The sequence below is a fragment of the Oncorhynchus kisutch genome, linkage group LG6 (assembly GCF_002021735.2).
Source record: "Oncorhynchus kisutch isolate 150728-3 linkage group LG6, Okis_V2, whole genome shotgun sequence".
Lineage (NCBI taxonomy): Eukaryota > Metazoa > Chordata > Actinopteri > Salmoniformes > Salmonidae > Oncorhynchus > Oncorhynchus kisutch.
In genome coordinates this window covers 67878260-67904388 of record NC_034179.2, presented here as the reverse complement: position 1 = coordinate 67904388, position 26129 = coordinate 67878260, and the positions used below count along the sequence as shown (strand labels likewise).

Sequence of the window (26129 nt, the reverse complement as noted above, 5' to 3'; positions counted from 1 at the left end):
TATGGTAAGCCACACAAATATGTATATGGTAAGCCACACAAATATGTATATGGTAAGCCACACAAATATGTATATGGTAAGCCACACAAATATGTATATGGTAAGCCACACAAATATGTATATGGTAAGCCACACAAATATGTATATGGTAAGCCACACAAATATGCAAACGCTAACACACTTGCAGCATCACACAAAAGCATGATGGCTTTATTTGAAAAGGCAAACACACATAAATGGATAAAGGCACCTTAATCCTGATATGTGACAGAGATTAAGTGAGAAATATATATTTCCGGACTTGTTTATATGATTATATGACAAGTAGCTTTGATTGTAAAGGAGTCAGGTAACAACAAAGATATTCAGAATGTCCAAGATACCTGACCTCTTCAGAGAGGCAATATCTTCTCATATTCCACAATGTCAGTGTTGTATTACAACTTGGAGTCTTTTCACCATCTCTTATCACATTAGCATCTTACCTACACACTAACACAGACCCCTGCTAAATCAATACAGCCATAAATAGCTGTGCTTGAATAGCTTCATTTGTTTGCTAGCGATCACCCTACAACACTGTGCATTGTTTGCGTATGTGTGTGACCATACATGCTGGATTGGAACTATGTGTTTAGCCAAGAAAAGAGAAGGATACCAATCATGCTTTTCACCCAGGGGTGTAGAACAGTCCTCTAGGACAGCAGTGCTGCAGGTTTTCCATTTCGCCCTTGCCCCTAATTGATCAGTTAATGTCACTGATTTCCCGGAGAGTCCACACACCTAGTAACAGAGGTCTAAATCTGCCACTGATTTAAAAAAGCAAGAAGGAAAACCAGCAGCCCTCCATGACTCGAGGTCAGGCAGCACCTCTCTTTGACCCCGTAACAATTATTAATTAAATATGGCAAATGTTATGCAGAAGTATTATGTTACGATGTGAGTAGCATATGTACCTCATTCACCCACTGGTGTCACTACAAGGTAGATATAATCTGCAATCAATACTCTTGGCGCCGACCTAAAGTAAGACAGGAAGCCCCCAACTTGTGTATTAAAATGTGTATTAAAAGGTGTAGTGAAATGTGTATTAAAAGGTGTAGTGAAATGTGTATTAAAATGTGTAGTGAAATGTGTATTAAAATGTGTAGTGAAATGTGTATTAAAATGTGTAGTGAAATGTGTATTCAAATGTGTAGTGAAATGTGTATTCAAATGTGTAGTGAAATGTGTATTCAAATGTGTAGTGAAACGAGCAGCAGGGCTAATGCTAACTCGTCGCTAGCTCTGTTGCCAGATGCTTCTGAGGGGATCCTCATCACAAGCTGCAGCTATGTCGGCTAGGCTACAGCTATCTCATCTCGAACTGGTCAGTATTTTTACATTTCCACGTTTGTGTGTGTGTTGTCTACTCAATGTAGCTATATTTGGCTGTTTTCTTCCTTTACTCCTCCCAGGCTCTCCCAGCACTCCACCTGCATCCGGTTTCACCCGACGGGGGGAATGGCAGCCTCTCTAGCCCTTGCTTGCCAATGGGCAGATAAGCTAGTTCACAGCTCATATCTTCCATATGAGAGGTATGCGCATACTCATGATAAGTGGCCAAGGGGCAAAACATTCCACGACAACAGATATTCGTGAGGAGAGAGAGCACGTAGGTAGGTATGGTATGAATAGTTGCATATATGAGCAGGTAAATCTGCTCAGACTATGTTTAATGGAATGGAGTTAAGATGGAATTCAACTGACGGAATGTGACTACAATAGTGCATAACATGTCTGGGCTGCAGAGATAAGGTTTGAGAGAGGTTTTGCTGCAGTAACATCAGCAACAGGATCTATATAAAGAATTCATATCTTTAGATTGTGTTACAGCTGGTACTAGATTGATCAATCTAGTATTAAAATTCACATGGACAACAATGGTACAACATAGACACTGGTTTGTTTGAAGGGTTTTTGAGGAAATTAAATGCTAATTATTTAGCAGAGAATAGACATCAAAAGATGCTGTGAGGTAAGATATGGTTGAATACGGTTAGACATGGTTGGTGGAATCAGATGGGGTTCCAGAACGATCCACAGAAGTGTACCGCTCACTTGCTTGTGGCAATGGATTGTTGTAACAGCTGGACTAAACAAACCATCACGCTAGGATTCAGGTTACACTGGACAGGCTAAATGCCTAGACTGGCTAATCAGGGCTTGAACCAAATCATATTTAATCTAATGTTAAGTAGGGCCTATAACTAATGTAGACCCTTTAGCTGAAGCTAACCCCAGACAACCTCATCTTCACTGTACACATTATTCTGAGTTACAACAGGCAGCAGAAAGGATTTGATAGCAATGTAATGGATGCACAGTACTTCCACCACTGCCCTCCCTTCAGATTTACCAGAACATTCAAAAACACATTCATTGCTAGGTGTGAATGCAACCTCATAGTGTTCAGAGCAGTACATAGCAGGCCTCTTGAGGGCACCACATAGAAATGCTGTCGCTCTGAGCAATGAGCAACTACCTCTTTCCCAACTGTATTTAATTTGAATTAATTTATTTATTTTGCTCCTTTGCACCCTATTATTTTTATTTCTACTTTGCACATTCTTCCATTGCAAAACTACCATTCCAGTGTTTTACTTGCTATATTGTATTTACTTTGCCATCATGGCCTTTTTTGCCTTTACCTCCCTTCTCACCTCATTTGCTCACATTGTATATAGACTTGTTTCTACTGTATTATTGACTGTATGTTTGTTTTACTCCATGTGTAACTCTGTGTCGTTGTATCTGTCGAACTGCTTTGCTTTATCTTGGCCAGGTCGCAATTGTAAATGAGAACTTGTTCTCAACTTGCCTACCTGGTTAAATAAAGGTAAAATAAATAAATAAATAAAAAATGTAGGGCAGGCCTAATACACCTGCCATGTGAGTCTCAGTTAGTCTGGCTATAGAATATAGAACAGTACACGGTTCTAAACTGTTTATGGATCTATAAAGTCGCCCTAGTTAAAAGTGTGTGTACTCTGCGTGTGATCCAACGACGTACACAATCGCATTTCAACTGGGTAACCCACATGAGGAAGCCCTGTCTGTGTCCCCCTCACCCCCTTTAAATAGCCAGCCGCGTCCAGATGCATACCAGCGACTCGTGACACAATGAAACTTTTAGCGACCACAAAGCTAGCCGTGGGGGTTATCTGTATCGCAGACTGTAACACGCCTTTTCAAGTAGTTCATTCATTATATTCATGGAGATACAATGCGAGGCAGGAAGAATGAATATGAATGTTGTATCACTGGATGTCGTGTAGAAAAGAAAAAGCTAGCCTTCAATGGAGATGTAGTAATCCTTCAATAGGCCTATCCCTCACACCAGAGAAACGACTATGCACTGTACAGTATGTTGTACTACAGGCAATGTTACCCTTATGGAGTGATACATAAAGGCAAATCATCTAAAATGTATACTAAAACATTTTAAACAGTACAATTAATTACCTCCAATACGTCTTGTGTAATAAATGATCCCCGATTAGAACACCACTACACATTTTGGTCGAATGTAAACGCTGAAAAATGTACACCATCTCACTCGCCATTACATAGGCAAATATTGAATTTATCGCTTATTCATCAAGCCGTTGACAGCCTAACCAGCTGTTTTGGATCTAGTGGCAGGGGAGCTTCCCTCTACGGATATTGTTTTATTGGTGGAGGAGAAGAGAAGTTACAATGCCGTTGTCCATGGGATCACACGAAGCTATGACATTTTGGCCCTGCAGTAAAAATGTCTACATATAATATAACATGCAATATCACTCTCTGCTTTGCTTTTGTGAGTGGATGGATGAGTGGATGGATGAGTGGATGGATGGATGAGTGGATGGATGAGAGGATGGATATATGGATGGATATGTGGATGGATGAGTGGGTGGATGAGTGGATGAGTGGATGGATGGGGGAAGAGAGTATGGATGCATAGAATGTGAGTATTATGTATGTGTGTATACAGTGCCTTGCGAAAGTATTCGGCCCCCTTGAACTTTGCGACCTTTTGCCACATTTCAGGCTTCAAACATAAAGATATAAAACTGTATTTTTTTGTGAAGAATCAACAACAAGTGGGACACAATCATGAAGTGGAACGACATTTATTGGATATTTCAAACTTTTTTAACAAATCAAAAACTGAAAAATTGGGCGTGCCAAATTTTTCAGCCCCCTTAAGTTAATACTTTGTAGCGCCACCTTTTGCTGCGATTACAGCTGTAAGTCGCTTGGGGTATGTCTCTATCAGTTTTGCACATCGAGAGACTGACATTTTTTCCCATTCCTCCTTGCAAAACAGCTCGAGCTCAGTGAGGTTGGATGGAGAGCATTTATGAACAGCAGTTTTCAGTTCTTTCCACAGATTCTCGATTGGATTCAGGTCTGGACTTTGACTTGGCCATTCTAACACCTGGATATGTTTATTTTTGAACCATTCCATTGTAGATTTTGCTTTATGTTTTGGATCATTGTCTTGTTGGAAGACAAATCTCCGTCCCAGTCTCAGGTCTTTTGCAGACTCCATCAGGTTTTCTTCCAGAATGGTCCTGTATTTGGCTCCATCCATCTTCCCATCAATTTAACCATCTTCCCTGTCCCTGCTGAAGAAAAGCAGGCCCAAACCATGATGCTGCCACCACCATGTTTGACAGTGGGGATGGTGTGTTCAGGGTGATGAGCTGTGTTGCTTTTACGCCAAACATAACGTTTTGCATTGTTGCCAAAAAGTTCCATTTTGGTTTCATCTGACCAGAGCACCTTCTTCCACATGTTTGGTGTGTCTCCCAGGTGGCTTGTGGCAAACTTTAAACAACACTTTTTATGGATATCTTTAAGAAATGGCTTTCTTCTTGCCACTCTTCCATAAAGGCCAGATTTGTGCAATATACGACTGATTGTTGTCCTATGGACAGAGTCTCCCACCTCAGCTGTAGATCTCTGCAGTTCATCCAGAGTGACAGAGTGATCATGGGCCTCTTGGCTGCATCTCTGATCAGTCTTCTCCTTGTATGAGCTGAAAGTTTAGAGGGACGGCCAGGTCTTGGTAGATTTGCAGTGGTCTGATACTCCTTCCATTTCAATATTATCGCTTGCACAGTGCTCCTTGGGATGTTTAAAGCTTGGGAAATCTTTTTGTATCCAAATCCGGCTTTAAACTTCTTCACAACAGTATCTCGGACCTGCCTGGTGTGTTCCTTGTTCTTCATGATGCTCTCTGCACTTTTAACGGACCTCTGAGACTATCACAGTGAAGGTGCATTTATACGGAGACTTGATTACACACAGGTGGATTGTATTTATCATCATTAGTCATTTAGGTCAACATTGGATCATTCAGAGATCCTCACTGAACTTCTGGAGAGAGTTTGCTGCACTGAAAGTAAAGGGGCTGAATAATTTTGCACGCCCAATTTTTCAGTTTTTGATTTGTTAAAAAAGTTTGAAATATCCAATAAATGTCGTTCCACTTCATGATTGTGTCCCACTTGTTGTTGATTCTTCACAAAAAAATACAGTTTTATATCTTTATGTTTGAATCCTGAAATGTGGCAAAAGGTCGCAAAGTTCAAGGGGGCCGAATACTTTCGCAAGGCACTGTGTGTGTACCTTTGATGTGTATGTACGTGTGTATGTGTAGCATTGTACGTGTGTATTTATGTGGATGTGTATTTGTCTGAAGTGTTATTCACAAAACTCCAGTCTGGATCTCTGAGAATGCATAAACACACAAGTATTGATTATCTCCTAAAAACACACACCCTAGAAAACAGCCCAAGCACATTTGAAATGCAGAATTATATTCTTGCAACGTTCTTGAAAACCATTTGAAACTGAAGGCTCGCAAAACGATCATGTTGAGTAAATCATATTTAGCAGCTCAAAAAACAACAACTGAGACTTTTATGGGAGATATTGCAGCAACCATCATCCGTGATCGCCTGGTAGCCTGCGGACAGCATAGGATCCACCAGGAATAATGTGAGTAGCATCCGGACAGCTACCAAACAGGCAGTGAGTGTATCAGTTCAACCACAGAGGAAGGATGCATACTGCTGCGATCCCTGCTGCTGATGCTATAACAAACGGGCTGCTGGGAGGATGGATGGATTGATAGGGCCCATGTATGTGCAGATGTTTGGTCATACAGCTTATAAACCTATTTGTGCAAATATGTACACATATGTGTATATGAGTGTGTTTATGTGCATATTAATTGGATTAATTTGACTGACTGCACTTTGACAGCTAAAGCCCTGCGGCAAAGATGGAGCTATGGTGAGTGTGGATGAGGAGGATGAGGAGCAGAGGAGATGGGATGAGAAATATAGAGTGAGGCAGAATGTGAGAGAGAGATCGAGAGAAAGGGTCAAGAGAAAAGAGAGAGCGGCTGTGGGGGAGGGGACAGAGGAGAGAGAGAGAGAGAGAGAGAGAGAGAGAGAGAGAGTGGGGGATGGGAGGAAGAGGGAGGGAGAGATCCAGGGAGAGAGAAGGAGAGGGAGATAGAAAGAGGGAGGGAGAGAAATTGGAAAAGGGGGGAGGGGAAGAGAGGAGAGAGTCTGTAGCTAGCTAACACACATGATGCAGGTTAAACAGCATCTGTTACCTACAAAAAAATCTCATTGCTCCCAGCACAGGGGATCAAACATCCGTTGTGACCCTACCAGGGGTCGCCCATTTCATACGTCCTCCCACCCCCAACGCCATCCTTCTGCATCCACGACACACAACTCCCTGTCAGGGAGAATTACATAAGCCTGGGTGACCTCAGGTGTCGGGGTGAATACAAATGCCATGAGCACCTTGCCCAACCCTTAGTCCATCTGTACTGGGAGAGGAAGAAGCCATTGTAGAGAGAGAGAGAGACGCCCCCTGTCCGCCGTTACTGCCCATGTCTTTTGGGCCTGGTAACAACATTAACTAATGTCCCAATGCAGTACACAGGGGTTAGGGTTAGACTTGGGGGGTTGAGTGGTGGCAGGAGAAGTAGAGGGCATGGAGAGGAGAGAGATGAAATAAAGAGCCCTGATGTATACACACGTCAACCCTCATCCACTTCATGTCCATCTTTTGTCAATCCATGTTCGCTTTTCCACTTCCAGGGCTATAAAAAGCATGGATTGTCCATGTTCCTTTATCAACCGTCATTCTGATGCTTTGAGGGGGCCAAGGGAGAAAATGGAAGCGAGCTGTCTTTTTTTATGGCTCATAATGGAGGGGGGAAGGATGGAGGATGGAGGAGGGGATGTTTAGATAGAAATAGATGCTGTGGCTTCCAGACTGACTCAGCGAAAACTCAGGGGAGTGTCTTAAGTGAAGTAACAAACAAGGTCAGGATGTGATGAGCGAGCTGCACTGGCTGCCAAACCTGGGCTACAGGCAGCACCCACAGGCTCACAGAGAGAGAGAGGGAGGCTCCAGTAGAGGGACACAGGTTCTGTCCCCATTCTCCACCCTTCTCCCAAAGTGTGCACTTCACACACACCAGAAACTCCCGCCAGTCTACGTTTACACCACTCCAATGCTTTTAAGTCCATGACAGGAAGTGCACACTTTGGGAGGAGTGTGGAGAATCGGGACGCACATCACTAATCCATCAATACTAATGCACAGTCATATCAACCACTCTTCCCAGAGTATTTTGCACTGTAAGATCCACTGTACTGCGCATCCCCCCAGAACCCTGAAATATAACTAGTGACAAATGGTAAAGTATTCATCTTATATTTAAGCAATAAGGCTCGAGGGGGTGTGGTATATGGCCAATATATCATGGCTAAGGGCTGTTCTTATGCACGACGCAATGTGGAGTGCCTGGGTATACCCCTTAGCCATGGTATATTGGCAATACATACTATATATACAAAAGTATGTGGACAACCCATCAAATTAGGGGATTGGGCTATTTCAGCCACACCAGTGTATAAAATCTTGCACACAGCCATGCATTCTCCATATACAAACATTGACAGTAGAATGGCCTTACTGAAGAGCTCCGTGACTTTCAACAAGTCAGTTCATCAAATTTCTGTGGCCGAGCAGCCGCACACAAGCCTAAGAATCACCATGCGCAATGCAAAGCGCTGGCTGGAGTGGTATATCAAGCTTCACCATCTGGCTGTCTGACCGACAAATCTGGGATTGGCGGATTCCAGGAGAACGCTACCTGCCCCTAGGCATAGTGGTTCTGGTCAGGCCCCTTAGTTCCAGTGAAGGGAAATCTTTACGCTGTGGAAACAGTTTGGGAAGCCGCTTTCCTGTTACACCATGAAAATGCCACCGTGCACAAAGCAAGGTCCATACAGAAATGGTTTTTGTTGAGATCGGTGTGGAATAACTTGACTGGCCTGCATAGAGTCCTGACCTCAACCCCATCAAACACCTTTGGGATGAATTGGAATGCCGACTGCAAGCCAGGCCTAATCGCCCAACATCAGTAACCAACCTCACTAATGCTCTTGTGACTGAATGGAATCAAGTCCCTGCTGCAATGTTCAAACATCTAGTGGAAAGCCTTCCCAGAAGAGTGGAGGCTAATGTAGCAGCAATGTGGGGACCAACTCTGTTTAATGCCCATTATTTTGGAATGAAATGTTCGACGAGCATGTGTCCACATACTTTTGGTCATGTAGTGTACCACAAACCCCAAAGGTGCCTTATTGCTAGTATAAACTGGTTACCAACGTAATTAGAGCAGTAAAAATAAATGTTTTATATACGGTCTGATATACCACGGCTGTCAGCCAATCAGCATTCAGGGCTCGAACCACCCAGTTTATTATTTACTTTGTGGAACGGGTTAGGGGTTAAAGTAACTAATGAAAAAGGGCTAATCGAAAGGTTGAGTGTCGGCTGAGCCATATCTCTAAAACCCTAACACAAAATGACAATCTTCTAATTCCCCTTTAAATTAATTTATAAAACCTTAATGACTATCACTATCAGTTTTTATCAGACGTTTGTGTGTTATCAACAAGTATGATAAGAGGAGTAGAAATATTGCCAGAGGTGTTTTTGGAAACATGTGGCACGGTGCTAAGTTCAAACTCAATTTAGACCTTCTCTGAACTGCACGCAAAGCCCCCAAAATACATTTAGACTTACTTTAATTCACTTCATCACCATTTAACCAAGTCTGTGGTCTCCCTCAGGGAATCACAGCTGAGAAATGGAAACAGGTTCGTGAGGCTGCCAGGACGTTTTTGGGGCATTGTACATGACCAATTCCCAGAATTCAATGAGCCATGTAATCAATATATAAAACGGTGAATGATGGGAGGATTTAACAAATCTGTGATTGCGTGTTTTAAATGATCTTGCATCACGTAGCCTAGGAACTAGTGTCTACCGAGATTATACTTCATCCTGTTGTCATATGCTCTAATGTCAACTGTTAATAACAACTGCATAACCACTTCTGTCATATGTTATTACATACTTCATAAGAGTCTACATACCAGATGATATTACAGGGTGTTATGTCATTTACTAACCTCTGTGTCACATTGTTACATTGAATGGAATGATGGGCGTCATAACCGTGTCGTATGCCGTTATAGAGTGTTCACAGACACCTTAAGTAAAGTGAGCTTCATTCGAGGTGTTGTAAAACAGTTATGCATGTGGCTGCTCCACAGGATAAATTGACAATCACCAAGCGTTACCATTCAAAGGACCTCCAAGAAACTATGGCAAATGGGAGCACAGATGTATTTAGGATTATACATTTTTGTTATATATAGAAATAAAAAAAAGAAACATAATACCAACAACTTGCCAAAACACAAGATTGTTCTAATAAAACGGAAGCACATAGAATTTTACAACATCAAGGTTGCTGGAGCACACCAGGATTTGTGACAGGTGCGATAAAATGGAAGATGTGCAGGCTACAGTAACAATGGCTAGTTAGGCAGGTATCTAGCCAGCTAATCAGTTGATGTTGCAACTGCAACATTTCGTTGACCCTCCGATGGCTTAGATAGCTTACTATCTAGCAATCTGTACGCACTAGATAGTTAACTTCACTAGCTACTGGTGGAAATAAAAAAACATACTCTGTAGCACATTGCACGTTAACATCCTCTTTCACAATTTAAACGCAATAACGTTTTCATCTTAATACACATTATTTTACACAATCTAATTAATGTCATTAGCTATTAACCATGTTATGTGCTGTGGCTAGATTAGGGTTAGTGATATCAAGTATCCTTGGGACATCCCTACCCTAAACCCTAACCTTAACCCCTACCCTTACCTCTAACCTAACCTTAACCTTAACCCTTACCGTAACCGTTTAAAATGTATATGTCAATGGGGTGACGTCAGATTTAGGACATCCCAAGGATTCCATTTAGACTTTCCTGATAGATTTGCGCGTTCTTCACCACAATGTCTGATGTCTGGTTGGACCATTTCAGTTTGTCCGTGATGTGTACGCCGAGGGACTTAACTTTCCACCTTCTCCACTACTGTCCCGTCGATGTGGATAGGGGGCTGCTCCCTATCCTAGCATTATAATGGAGATGGTCCCCACTCTTATGGGACGGCTTTCCACTAGATGTTGGAACATTGCTGCAGGGACTTGCTTCCATTCAGCCACAAGAGCATTAGTGAGGTTGGGCACTGATGTTGAGTGACTAAGCCTGGCTCGCAGTCAGTGTTCCAACTCATCCCAAAGGTGTTAGATGGGGTTGAGGTCAGGGCTCTGTGCAAGCCAGTCAAGTTCTTCCACACTGATCTCAACAAACCATTTCTGTATGGACCTCGCTTTGTGCATGAGGGCATTGTCATGCTGAAACAGGAAAGGGCCTTCCCCTAACTGTTACCACAGAATCATCTAGAATGTCGTTATACGCTGTAGTGTTAAGATTTGCCTTCACTGGAACTAAGGGGCCTAGCCTGAACCATGAATAACAGCCATAGACCATTATTCCACCTCCACCAAACTTTACATTTGGCACTATGCGTTGGGGCAGGTAGAGTTCACCTGGCATCCGCCAAACCCAGATTCGTCCGTCAGATAGCCAGATGGTGAAGCGTGATTCATTACTCCAGAGAACATGTTTCCACTGCCCCAGAGTCAAATGGCGGCAAATTTTACTCCACTCCCGCTGACGCTTGGCATTGCGCATGGTGATCTTAGGCTTGTGTGTGGCTGCTCGGCCATGGAAACCCATTTCGTGAAGCTCCTGACGAACAGTTTGGAATTCGGTAGTGTTGCAAACAAGGACAGATGATGTTTATGCGTTACGCGCTTCAGTACTCGGCGGTCCCGTTCTGTGAGCTTGTGTGGTCTACCACTTCACGGCTGAGCCGTTGTTGCTCCTAAATGTTTCCACTTCACAATAACAGCACTTACAGTTGCTGTTATTGTATTTTTATTGCTATAGCCCCACAACAACTACCTTGGAACCTGAGGCCATCCTTCAGGCTTTCCTGCTGCAAGGGCTCCCGTTGGACCCTGGCTTTTCTGTGACAACGTTTTTGGTGGCCTACCATGGTTACTGATGTCTCCACATTTGTCGCCGTTTGCCCGGTCTGTGCACAGAACAAGACTACTCTGCAAGTTCCGGCTGGTCTCCGCCTACCTCTGCCGGTCCCTCACTGTCCCTGGTCTCACATCTCTCTGGACTTTGTCACAGGTCTCCCCCCCGTCGGATGGCAACACCGCCATCCTGACCGTTGTGGACTGGTTTTCCAAAGCCGCTCACTTCATTCCTCTCCCCAAGCTACCCTCTGCCAAAGAGATGGCCCAGCTCATGGTGCAGCACGTCTTCCGGATCCATGGACTGCCAGTTGACATGGTCTCCGACCGGTGTCCTCAGTTCTCATCCTGGTTTTGGAAGGCGTTCTGCACCCTCATTGGGTTGTCGGCCAGCCTGTCCTCCCGGGTTCCACCCCCAGTCCAGCGGCCAGCCCGTTTCCCATCTCCTAAGTCATTAGCCCCTCTGCTGTTCATCTTCTGTTGCCCCGTACCCTTCGTATACATCCCACCATTCATGTGTCCAGAGATAATCCATGTCTCACAGCCCTTTGTCTCCTGTTGCCAGTTCGTTTTGTTTGAAATCTACCGGCATTTGTTCCCCTGCTCCTGCCTGTTTCTTGCTCTTGTTTTCTAGTCCTTCCCTGTTTTGACCGTTCTGCCTGCCCTGACCCTGAGCCGGCCTGCCGGTCACTACCTTGCCCCACCTAACTGGATTATTGACCCCTGCCTGCCCTGACCCTGAGACTGCCTGTCATTCTGGACCCTTTGCACCCTCTATGGATTATTGACCCCTGCCTGCCTTGACCTGTCGTTTGCCTGCCCCTGTATTAGAAATAAACTTTTGTTTCTACGACACTGTCTGCATTTAGGTCAAACCTGAAATGTGACAGTATCAGGTTGGGTGAAGAAGGAGTTGGGTTCTGTATATTCGGTCAAAGTTTCCAGAAGTGGACATGTGTTGATTGTTTGTGTGTTTTCTTCCTAAAGGAGTGATCTCCCTGAGTGTTCAAGTAGATCCACTGAAGTTGAGGATCCCCTGTGTCTGCGATGCACACCGTTTGGCACAACACAGACTCAGTGGCGAGCACGAGACTGAGGAGACTGTCTGTTTAGATGCAGAGTGTTTTCCAGATAATGTCATGCCAGGGTATATAAGTTATCCCATGAGAGCTTTTGTTCTGAACACACCACAGTGTTTCGGTGCCAAGTTTATGGTCATGATGCAGCAGTATGTAGGAGGGAGATTCCGAGGTGTGAGAAGTGTGCAGGTGGACATGAGACAAAGTGGAGTGCTTCAATTGTGGGGGGTGGCCATGTAGCTGGGGATTAGAAATGTCCTGTGCGAGTGAGACCTTTTTTAAGTTTCCAGGGTGAGGGTAGTGCAGAAAGTGTTATATGCTGAGGCAGTGAGGAAAGTAGAGGATTGTGGGTAAAGGGTGAGGGAGCCTGAGAGTATTAGGTAGTAGGCCAGTACAGAGTGACCCAAACAGTTTGCGCTTTATTAAAGTTGGCTTCTTGGCGTTTATTGCAATGGTCATTAATTGTACCGCACAGATGGAAAAGGAATCCCAGAAGATTGAATTGGTAGTAGCAGCAGCAGAGAAGGGGTTTCAGCCTCCCAGGCCGACGGCCTGGTGTATGATCTGTTAGGGCAATTGTAGTGGAAAGGTGTGGTGGGAATAGTGGTATGTATGTAGGGTTAGATGTTTAGATGGTTAGATGGTTAGATGGTTAGATGGGTTAGATGGGTTAGATGGTGGTACAATTTCCTTTTTTCCCCATTTCCTTTTTATTTATTTTTGTGAACAAATGGTCAATGCACTTTCTGAACTGTGAAAAGCAGCAATTGACAACAAAGCGCCTAGTCTACCGGAAAACCACACGAAGACTGAAATCGGAAGACTTAAAAACAGAACAACAACACATGAGAAACGATGACATTAAAAAGTAATTGTTTAAAGTGTACTGAAAGAGAATGTATCGTGTGATGTGCTGCAAAATTTGCTTCATAATTTGAAATTCCTCCGGTAGCTAGCAAGCTAACTAGCTAACTATCTAGCTATGCATAGATAGGGGCACAGTGGGGCTGCTTGTTCTCATGTCGTGGCCCTACGTCTGCGGCTAGCTAGCTACAGAAAATATTTGGATTGTGAGAAGCATGGCTCTCCAACTCTGTTCCTGGAGAGAGCTTGTTGCATGTTGCAATTGCACCATCAACTACTTAGTTAGCTAGCTGGCAACCTGACTAATTACCAATCTCCTTTATAATATAGCTGTCATTTGTATTATAGCCTGCTCATCTTCCTTTTTTCACAGCTGTCACAAATCCTGTTGTGCCCCAGAAACCTTGATTTTGTTGTAACATTTTTTAGCTTCTGTTTCATTTTTTTGGAGGGGGGGGGGGGGGGGGGGCAAGTTGTTGGTATTATAATGTGTCCTTTTTTATATGTGGACGTGGTCCAACTTGTACAACTCAGCAGTTTATTGTCTCATCCAAATAAAAAAATCCTAAGTACATCTGTGCTCCCATTTGCCCATGTTTTTAAAAATCCTTTGAATGGTACAATGTTGTGATACTCTCAACTCATCCTGTGGTATAATCACATTCATAACTGTTTTATAAGACCTCAAATGAATGTCGCGTTACTTAAGGTGTCTGTGCACACTCTATAACGGCAAATGACATGGTTATGACGCCCATCATTCCATTCAATGTAATAATGTGGCACAGAGGTTGGTAAATGAAATAACACCCTGTAATATCATCTGGTATGTCGACTCTTGTGTAGCATGTAATAACATATGACATAAGTTGTCATGCAGACTGTATAATAGCAGTTATTAACATTGACATGAGCGCATATGACAACAGGATGAACAGTCAACCATATAACGCCCATTATACCTAGTTTTATAACATCTTATTCGTTACTCATAACTATTTAAAACTACTTGTAACAGCTTATGACAAATGCTATAATGTGTTATATAGTTGTTATAAAGGCTTTATGAATGTATACATAAGGACACCTACAGTAAAGTGTCACCAATTTTTCCCTTGTGTTAAAAGCAAATACCCAATTAGGAAGATTAAGCTGTATTGACTAATTGATTGATTGGTTTTCTGTTGCCTTGACAAATCCCCTTGCAGAAGACGTTATAGGGAGCAGTGGGCTGCATATTTCCTCACCTCCCCTTCCTCCTTCCATCCCTCGCCTCATGAATGAAACAGGAAGTGGGTGATCAATTACATATTCGACTTACACATAAAAGAACAGTCTGAACTATATGTAAATGAGCTTACCCACTTAAGTATAGCATCTGAAGGCTGTTTCATTGTAATTTACATAGTTATGTCCAGACTAAAATTCAATGGCTACAACTTATTATGTAATGTGGGAGATTCAAAGCGTACTGCTACTACCACCATACCAATGTGAGATCAGCAATACTAGGTCATTTAAGGATGCGAGGGGCATTGTGCCGATTGAACCAGTGATGCCACCTTTTAGAAAAATAAACACACAAATGAGGATGGATATTCGGAATGAAAGTGACAGTATGGGACAAATACATTCAAAGCTGTTTCTCATATCAGGATTTGATTGTACAGTTATAATGGTACTATCAGCCCTGGATTTACTCCCTAAATGCAGGATTCAATTGTTGTTTGTTAATTTCATTGTCAGCAATTACAATGTTGTTATAGTATGGTTTCTAAGTAAAAGGGTAGTATGAGGGCTTTACATCAGCCATAAGTAGCTTCTCACCCATCAAAATGCTTTAAGTGCTTAACTTATTCATGTACTGTAGTCTGTAGCTTTATCGATAGTTAGGCTACCTGCAGGCATGGGTTCTTGAGGATGTCAAATACACAGTACATCAATCTAAATCGATCATATAAACGTTTTGTCCTTCTGTTGTAGAACTATTTTACTCACTTTAGTGGTTGGATTGATATATCTGGGAGCAACTTTTAAATGTGTTTGTCATCAGGGTGTATGATTGCTCCACAGTGCAGTAAATAGATCTGACATTTACCCTTCACAATCCAAACCGACGTTGTATCTCCTCGCCCCCAAAAATGGCAAAACTCTGACCTCTAAAAGATCATACAACACAATCAGACCAGCTGACATTCCTAGATTGTTTCCAAGACAAATTCCCCGAGCAATAATATTCTGCACCGATAACATGGTGATCATGCAAACTGAGAGAGCAGGTGATAATCCAACTTCAATAACATCTCCCCAACATAGTGGTCCTTAAGGGGCATGTTGCTGCTGAACTCTTGTCCTTCCTTTGTCCTACCATTGTGCTGAGTCATTTAATGTTAGATTAAAACCATATCACGTGATGTAGTCCTTTACAACCACACTCAGGATTGAAAATGGCAGATTTGGGCACTAATAAGCTCCTAAATTGAAACAAAGTAGCTGTACAGTAACATGCAATATATATAACACCGGAGCACTCGCTCTAAGCTTCACAGCGCTGTATGGGTTTTGACTGACAGCCGTTCTGAACTTCCCCCATCTCTCCCGCTAGTGGAAACTTTTGCAGATGTTTTGTTGTCTGAGTAAGGGAAATGCTTTAAATTAAGAGGACTCTGTGTATTTTGAAAGATGAGACATTGAGGATTATAATGAATACTGTTTTGATGTCATACAAGCAAGCCAAACACCTGTGAGTCCAAATGTGCACTTCACATTTCCAGAATCATAAAACTCATGTCACATACAGTGTCAATGTTTTTGATCACTATGTTTGATGTACAGTTACAAGATGACATGATGTTATACCCCGTGTTGTTCTGAACAGAATAAGCCTATGTTTGTCTATTGTGAAGAAAATGTAAGACGGAACACACACCTGAATGCACTCACGACTCCTTTCTACACTCAAAGACAAAAAGGTTCCAAAAGTTTTTTTGGGCTGTCCCCATAGGAGAACCCTTTTTGGTTCCAGGTAGAACCCTTTTTGGTTCTATGTAGAACTATTTTGGGTTCCATGTAGAACCCTCCGGGGAAAGGATTATACATGGAACCCAATAGGGTTCTACCTGGAACCAAAAGGGTTCTTCAAAGGGTCTCCTATTGGGACAACCGATGAACCCTTTTTATTCAAGAGCATATGCGCACCAAAGTTACAGTCTGTTTCGCTGAATTGCCTTATGAAAGCCCTACACGGTAAGATAGTATTTTATAACGTATCTAGTCTATCTTGGCAATAGAACAAGCTTTCAAATGATGCCCACCTGACCCAGATTGTGATTTATAATGGGATGTTTTTGGATTGTGTAAACAACAGTAATTGTTTGATGGCGAGGATGCAGGGTTGTTTTCCAATCAGAACAACTACAATTGTACTTGCTCTAGTTCCTCAACGGCACAGCTAGGAGAGCTCAAAAAAGCACTTTATAGTTGACAACTCTTCTTTGAGTCATTGAAGTGCATTGAATTGACTCAGTAACTGTGCACACTTTGGAGAGGAGTGTGGCCACTTAAATACACAAGTTAGTCCGCTCACTCGAACCCTTGTAATCTTATGTTGCACCTACCCCACATTCTCCAGGAACATTCTTATCATGTTACTGAATGTATTCAGAGTATTTTCTGATATTGTTATCAACAAACGCGGCAAAAATGACAGCAAATGTCAAATGTACATAAAATCAATAGTGTAATGTTTGGATTCAGTCTTATGTAAGGTGAACTGTTGTGTCCTAAACTTTGGTCTAATAATTTTCCCATAATTACATTTTGCAAACCCTTTCAATGGCAGCCATGCTTATACACATGCTTTTCATATTTCTTCCGTAAGAAACATTTCAATACATCCCTATCCATATAGGTCCATTTTCACAAGTGTAAAATGTTCCATTAATGTCTGCATTTGTGGCAAAGAGTTGGCATACACAACACTTCGGATTCCGTGTTTCAAAACGTACAAAAACGGACTTGAATGATCATGGGCATTCAATATACAAAGAGATTTACATTCTACAGAGCTTGAACGATAGAATGATAGTCCTTGGAACGTCTTATTACTTAAAGGAGTGTGAGTCACAATAAATTCCAACTGTACGACATTGTACGCTTCCGGAGACGGCTTCATGTGGTTGGTGGTGATCTCACTTCCACCTGTGTTTAGCTTTAGGCTGTGAGGTAGGCTATGAACAGAATTCCGCTAGACAGCCACATGATCTCATCTGACTGATCAACCCGCTACTCTCTGACTTGTATGGGCACAGTCGGACACAGAATTCTCACAAAAGTAGGATGGATGCCAGAGCGAAAGTAATTATTCAGCGTGTTAATTTAGTGGCTAAAATTGTTGACGGGAGTAAGTGGTCTGGCCTGGAATGGCCAGTCAGCATGTCTTTCTTTAACCTACGTTGACATTTTAAAAATGCAAGCTATTCTTTATATAGCACATAGTAAAAACAATTGAGTAAAAGTGGAGTAGGAATTATCAGATGGTTTTTGGACTTTCTGGAACTCATTTGAAGTTATAACACCTGGGAGAAATGACTAGCTGTACTGAGGTAAACTTAACTATATCACAAAAAGGCGGGGCAGACATCCAGCTAGTTTCTATATAATAGATAAACAACATGTGACAGATTCACCAGTGTGAGGTGAGTAAGACTCAAAGACAGAGACCGAGGCTGTTCCTGAGTACCCTAAGCCTACTAGACTAGGGTTAGCCTTTAACCATACCCCCAAACCCAATCCACACAAAATACATACTACACTCGGAGCAAAGGCTATTTGTTGTCTACCTCAAGTGATTTCTCCCTCCATTGTCCAGTTCATTGCCATTGAGAGGAATTTAGATGCTAAAACATGCCTCCGAGGGGTATTTGTACTGTCTAATGTGTCCACCACGTCAAGGGCACATGTACCAGTCTGTAAGTACCAGTTGGCAAACCGATCCCTCGGTCAGATGAAAGACGTCTAGCTGGAAGAAATCCGTCACATTCCCTCCTGCTATTTAATCCTGATTAGCATTTTTTTTACTACATTGTTGAACTTTTGTGTCTCTATGACTACAATTTCAGGCTTAATTACTTTTTGGGTTGACAGAGTGCAAATAAGATCCCTCTGCTTAAATGACTTTTGGAGGACTCAAAACACACATAACTCATTCAGCTTGGGTCTGCGCAACCTTGTTTATTAGGGAATAAATACAATTTAGGACCTATCTACCGGTAGTTCTAGGTTTGTGTTTGTATTGTGTGTACCACTGAAAAGCACTGTGGTTTTAAATATAGTGGCTGTCTCTGCCCTTGGTTGCATATGACCTCTCAGAACACTGCGCCCGTCCCACATCATCCCCCACTCTACCACAGACGAGCTAGACTTTAGGCTAAACCAGGAAACTCTGGCTTTTCCTGGGTCATTAATTTCCAACATGGCTGCCGTTATGACTCACCGTTTGATACAAACACATCTTTAGAATAGATAATGCACATCCTTGACCTCTCCTGGAATCTACTCTCCATCCACAAAGCATCATGCCTTAAGGAAAATACTCAACACGGAGCGACCAGTATTCTCTGGTGCAATCCGCTATTACATTGATGTGGCATGTAGTCAGGGGTGGTGCTCATACATAATGTATTACTAGCTGCGGTAATCACTCATGGGGAGTGACTAGTGGATGGCCATCAAATGGAGATGCTCTGCGAAACATTTTGTGACCCCATTCCTTTTGAAAAAAATCCCCTCAAGGATCAGAATCATTTCAAACAATGTGTTGGGGGGGGGGGGGGGGGGGTAATGATAGCCTATACATCTACTAACTGCATCAAATGCAAATCGCCACTGAGGTCTCTGATATCATTTGTTTAGCAGTGAGCATGTTGACATTTTAGGGTCAGTTAGGATTACTGTCTCCTAGAAACTTTATAGAAATGTCCTAATATGGAATTGTGTAACATAAAAGATGCATACTTCAAACAAAAGACAACATTAAAAGTAGAGGAACATTTTAACTTCAAATGTGCCATTAAAATCCTTTACAAAAGCCGCTACAAATAGATGCAAATATGTCAAATGCATTCAGTACAGCAGAACTGCTAGGCCATGGCTTTGAGACAGAACTTCCCTCACATAGATTTTAACATGCCGTTATTTACCTAAATATGATCATTTCTGAAGTACATCCAACAGAATTCAGTCATACACTTTGACCAAACCTCATTCAGCGTGTATAATACGCTAGTGTCTCTGTCCTCTCCACTGTACACAGTTCTGCTCTGCGTTTTTTAAGTGGTGGTTTGTGCCATACCCTTGTGCCATGCCCTTTACTCAATGACAGCTTAAGGCACAATAGAGGCAAGATATATCGCAAATTTCATGTGGCATAATCTTTATTACAGCTGGCAAATTGTGCTTTGCTATCATTTGTATTCTACTATCATTACACCACGTTAGCCCTATTAGCTTTAGTATAGTTTTGTGCTGAGGGAGCCTTAATTAACCCTTGTTGTCAAAGGTCAAAAGGTTATAGAAGGTTCACTCGTTCATCAGCTGCTATCTGTGTTTGCTTGTATCCATTTGGATGATTGATTGTCAATAAACATAGGCTTTTGATTCAGAATAGATGGCTATAAATGTCTCCTCTTCCAGCCTAATTCTCAACAGCCTTGATAAAAATACAAACAATGTAATCTTAAAATTGTTTCATTGTTATATCACTGCAATAACAATGTTTTGCAACATTTAAGTATGGTACTGTATAATCTGAGCTAAACGTGTTGCTAACGTAGACGTGTGGGACATGTTTGTACAGGTGAATGTTTCAATATACAGTTCCTTCAAAAAGTATTCACACCCACTTTGACTTTTTCCATAGTTTGTTGTGTTAGAAAGTGGAATTAAAATGTTTGGTCGGCGATCTACACAATATACTCTGTAATGTCAAAGTGGAAGAAAGATTCTAGCATTTATGAAAAATGTATGAAAAATAAAACACTAATATATCTGAATTAGATAAGTATTCATCCCCCTGAGACAATACATGTTAGAACCCCCTTTGACAGTGTGAGTCCTTCTGGGTAAGTCTCTAAGAGCTTTGCACACCTGGGTTGTACAATATTTGCACATTATAATTTTTTTAATTCTTCAAGCTCTGTCAAGTTGGTTGTTGATCATTGCTAGAAAGCCATTTTCAAGTCTTGCCATAGATTTTCAAGCCCGATTTAAGTCAACATTGTAAATAGGCCACTAAGGAACATTCGATGTCATCTTGGTAAGCAACTCCAGTGTAGATTTGGCCTTGTGTTTTAGGTAATTGTCCTACTGAAAGGTGGATTCGTCTCCCATTGTCTGTTGGAAAGAAGACTGAACCAGATTTTCCTCTAAGATTTTGCCTGTGCTTAGCGATATTCAATTTATTTTTATTCTAAAAAACTCTGTAGTGCTTGCCGATGACAAGCATACCCATAACATGATGCTGCCACCACCATGCTTGAAAATATGAAGAATGGTACTCAGTGATGTGTTGTGTTGAATTTGCACCAGACATTGAATTCAGGACAAAAAACAAATTTCTTTGCCACATTTTTTGCAGTATTACTTAAGTACCTTGTTGCAAACGATGCATGTTTTGAAATATTTGTATTCTATACAGGCTTCCTTCTTTTCACTCTGTCATTTAACTTAGTATTGTGGAGTACAGTAACAACAATGTTGTTGATCCATCCTCATTTTTCTCATATCATAACCATTAAACACTGTAGCTGTTTTAAAATCCCCATTGGCCTCATGGTGAAATCCCTGAGCAGTTTCATTCCTCTCCGGCAACTGAGTTAGGAAGGACGCCTGTATCTTTGTAGTGACTGGGTGTATTGATACACCATCCAAAGCCTAATAAATGACTTCACCTCAAGGGGATATTCAACTCAGATGTTTTTTTTTACACTACCATTCGGTGCCCTTCTTTGCGAGGCATTGGAAATCTGTGCTTGAAATTCACTCCTCGATTGAAGGACCTTACAGATGTGTGAATACTTATTGACTCCAGACATTTTATTTTTTTACACATTTCTAAAATGTTCTACAAACAAAATTCCACTTTGACATTATGGGGTATTGTGTGTAGATCAGTGACACAACCTCTAAATGTAATCCATTTTAAATGTAGGCTGTAAAACAACTAAATGTGGAAAAAGTAAAGGGATGTGAATGCTTTCTGACGGCACTTTATACACATTACCACAGAACTCTACAGGAAAAAGCCTGTCAATGCAAATAAAGGTGTGCTGTCTAGGCCGGAGACGGAAGTCAAACAGTCCTTTCCTCTGACGCAATCAGGTAGTTCCAGCTTGTGTCTTACTAGAATCCCTGTTTATCTGGGACACATTGCATGGTAGGGAGGTGAATGCTGTTTTTCTCACTCTTAAACTTCCGTCATGGCATACATGTGGTGAATATGAACACTAAATACATGTGGTGAATATGAACGCTAAATACCTGTGGTGAATATGAACGCTAAATACCTGTGGTGAATATGAATGCTAAATACCTGTGGTGAATATGAACGCTAAATACCTGTGGTGAATATGCACGCTAAATACCTGTGGTGAATATGAACGCTAAATACCTGTGGTGAATATGAACGCTAAATACATGTGGGGCTAAATAAAGCAACACAGGGAATCGAGGCACACAAAGCTTTAAGCAAAACGACACAAAATATACAGTAACTGGAATAACAGAATGTTTTGCTAATTCTGCATTGGACACCATTATGTCACTGATATGTTATAAACCTGTTATAAATAAGCTTACCCAGTAGGTACAAATTGGATGCATGTATTGAATGTATGGCTCTGCCAGTCAAGGCTATAAGTAAATGTTACTGATATTCAAGACAGTATAAATGACATAATGCTCTATAGACTACCAATATGAGAGCGGTTGGCAATTCTATAGGCCTATACATAAAACAGTCCAGAAGAGTATCCACTTTGCAACTAAAATGACACTTTGGCTGCATTAAGAAAGGCAGCCCAATTATGATATTTCACTAATTAGTCGTTTGACTAATCAGATCAGCTCTGAGAAAGATCTGACATGAAAAGATATGATGTAATTGGTCAGAAGACCAATAAGTGGTAAAAAAAAACAATAAATCAGAATTGGGGTGCCTGTCGAAATCCAGCCATATAACCAATAAAAATAAAAATTGCACACACACAATTTTGCACTGAATAAATGTATTGTGTCATCATGCAGAAATATTAAGGACATTGGGTGAGTGATATATTTTGGTATTGGGAGAACAAATCAATAATGTGTGTCTGTGTCAATGAAAGAAAGCAATATTAATTTTATGACATCTGTAGCCTATAATGCGTAGAAATATGTTTTAGAATAAGAAAACTATGCCTGTGCCTTTTCAACCCCCAGAATTTGGCTCAAGGTTTCAGTTTCATTTTAGGTATATGATACATAGTGCGATTGAGCTTCGATTATGTCCCTTCTTAGCAACCCCTACCCGTAATACCCAGTTTATAATCAATACAATTGGTACAGATATTGTGCAGCAACGCACGAGCGCACCCTCAATCGAAGGTCTATCAGCCGTCTCTTTGGATTACACCGGAATAGTCGGTATAGACATGGTAAATATAGCCGGCCAATCTTTTGCTCACTCACACATGTAGCACATTCGGTAAAACCCGTGCAGACAGGGCTTGCTCAGAGTAGGACGATGTAGCGCGCAACGTATACGTCACTGTGATGTTGACGATTACATAAAATGTAATTATTACCCAATCATATAACATCTGTTGCCAGAATTACGTGATATTCGATCATTACAATATAACATCAACAATATTATTTTCATAGAACTTAGACTGACGGTAGTGATTATTTATCCATTTCACTTCAGATGGCATCCATTATTTCGGGTAGGTGGGGTGGAGTGGGAAATAACGAAAATCCGTCTCAGAGAGAAAGGTAATCTACAAAATGAACACGTCTAATAAACGCTCGTATGGTTCGTTTGGACATGTAAGCATCATAGCCGAGAGATTTCTGTAGCCTAGTCTCGTTGAATCTACCGTGGGCAGTGAGGCAAGTGCCTAGTGTCTGACTGAGTATGGATCTAGCTGTGTTCAGCGTTTCAGTGGGAAGGCACAGGAGGGGGCACAGAATTCATGCAAGGTGAATCCGCTGACCATGGACTATCTCAGGAACAGTGGCACAATCACAATCATGTGCTATAATGTTCACAGCAGTATAGCCTGTATTGGCTCTACATTTGGATATAATAATCACACACAGGCACACACACACACACGCACACGCACACGCACACACACGCTTTAGATATACGTGCAGAGCGGCAGTGAGTCCAGGCGTTTCCTCTGATATTTTATTGATCTCCAGCGGTTGTAGGTTGGGCTACGCCAAAAATGCCATGCATGCTTCGGGCCTCATATCGATTTTATTGCCTTGTTTTTCAATTAAACCTAGACAGACAAATTGCACAAACATATGACAGTGGCTATCCTCATGGCATATATCTAGTCACCGAATGTGTTGTAAACCGGTATGAATGTGGTTTTCCAATGCAGGAAAAAAATGAAACCCTGGTGCAGATCCTGCCATAGCATGGTGTCGCCAAAGCAAACCCAATTGAACCTTACAGACGCATAGTTGGGAGAGAGCTACATTTCTGTCCTCCTTGATTGAATTGGAGTCTAATACAAGGAATAGTGTAAACTATACCCCATTGTAGAGGCCAGTTATAACAAAATGTACAATTTCATATGACCCCCCACCCCCACTTTATTCGACCCCGTCCTACTCCTATAAAACGCTCTCTCCATCAACTATCTAGAAAAAGGTCAATCCGATCGGCTGAGGTAATTCTGAACAAATATTTCGTTCTACCAAGTGTTGAAGAACAATCGTTAACGGTGTTTGCAGGGATTGCTTGGCTAGGAGGACTATGGGCTATGATAGCTTTCATCCACTGTATTTTACCACTGTTAAGGGTAGCTGTCCATCCATATTAGCCAGCAATAAGAATTCATAAGCTTATATTGATTTGGGTGATTTCTAGCAGGAGACTATCTATGGTAGGTGTGTTTGCTTTATATTATTGCCTGTCTGCCTGCCTGTAATGCTAATAGCCCTATACTATTGTCTCAAATCACTGCATTTTAACGGACCATTAATAGAGAAGTCATATTTTATCCTGCTCATATTACGTGTATGATCATCAGTGCACGCATGCGGGCGCCACTAGGCTATTGACACTGATGGGAAGACACATTCGAATGCGTAAAATATAAATGAATAGCCTAAAGATATCCGCCTCTGTATTTTTGGTAAGAACCGAAACCTCACATATTTGTTATGTTTGCGGTGAAGTAGCGCTCAGCAAGGAGATGTCAGACGCTGACGCCCGATTGCGCTGAGGATTCGGAAGGGAGGAGAGTGTGGAACCAAGGGAAGAGGGCAGGAATAGTATAAATATATAAGCTTACACTTCGTAGTTCTTGTGTACGATCCTTCATTGTTTCCCCGCCGTGCTGGCTAAAATATAATCGCCTGGGTGTTTCCGCCTCGTTGTCTTCTTATGTCCAAAGGTCCGACAATTTGATATTTTCTTCTAGTATTCAAATGAGGGGATAGCTTATGAGTCTCCCCTGTTAGCTACCTTCTCTGCCTTTTTTCCTTTTCTCTAGTCCCCCCTCTACCGTGCTTGTGCGTCCTCCTTGGCGGTGCAGTGTCGCCCCGCAGCGCGCTCCGACTCCAGCAAACGAATGCGATACGAGCGCGGTACTGATGCTGCAAAAAAAAAAAGAATGAAAAAAGAAGCGATGCGGAGGGATGGAACTCTGTGCGCACGCGCGGTCTCCCTCTCTCCATCTCTAACACTTTACCTGCTATCCCTCCCCCTCCGCCCTTTTTCCCTTCGGTGTCTATCCGCAGCGCGTAATCGGTCGGCGCTCCAAGCCAACCAGTGAACTGTAGTTTGTTTTAGGTGAATTAAAATCATTTGGTGGAATTCAATCCACGCGCATGGAGACTGGGTAGGGCAACGGAAACCCCAGCCCCCCTTCCCAAAGGAGCGGTTTCCTCAAGGGGCTCAGGGTGGTCTGTAGTGGCAGGCAGAAGGAAGTGAGATAATCAGAGGATGAGGTGATGTTACCCCCATTAAACACGTTTTTTTTTTATTATCGGAAGCCACCCACTTCAATGCACAAGAGCTCTATTTATGAGCTGTCCACCACAAACTGGCAAACGCCATCACAATGACTGGAATAGAAGTCAGCTGTAGACTAAAAGGCAATGTGGCCTAATGATTTAGAGAATTCAATATCAGACTTTACTTTCTGTTTTAATATTAGGCTAATGCAGACTATTTTACTGATAGGCCTAGATTTTGAAAACCTTAACAAAATTGTATAAGGTAAAAAAAATAAAGAAAAGTTATTCGATTGTTATACATCTAGACCTGCGTTCTAATAGACTATAACTTGATGCAAATGACATCAAAGTTGTTTCAACATTTCTTTGTTTAATTCAATTAGAATAGGCTACCATGGTAGATCTCT

General features: G+C 41.9%; 1 protein-coding gene across 1 annotated transcript in view; it reads right to left on the bottom strand.

Moving 5' to 3' along the window:
- Positions 1 to 25682, bottom strand: part of LOC109898361 (syntaxin-1B) — a 61537-nt gene extending 35855 nt beyond the window's left edge. The window contains exon 1 of the mRNA XM_031827242.1: positions 25056 to 25682. Within this exon, the coding sequence (XP_031683102.1) occupies positions 25056 to 25085 (30 nt within the window). The 5' untranslated portion in view covers positions 25086 to 25682. The remainder of the gene's footprint in view (positions 1 to 25055) is intronic.
- Positions 25683 to 26129: the final 447 nt, after the last annotated feature.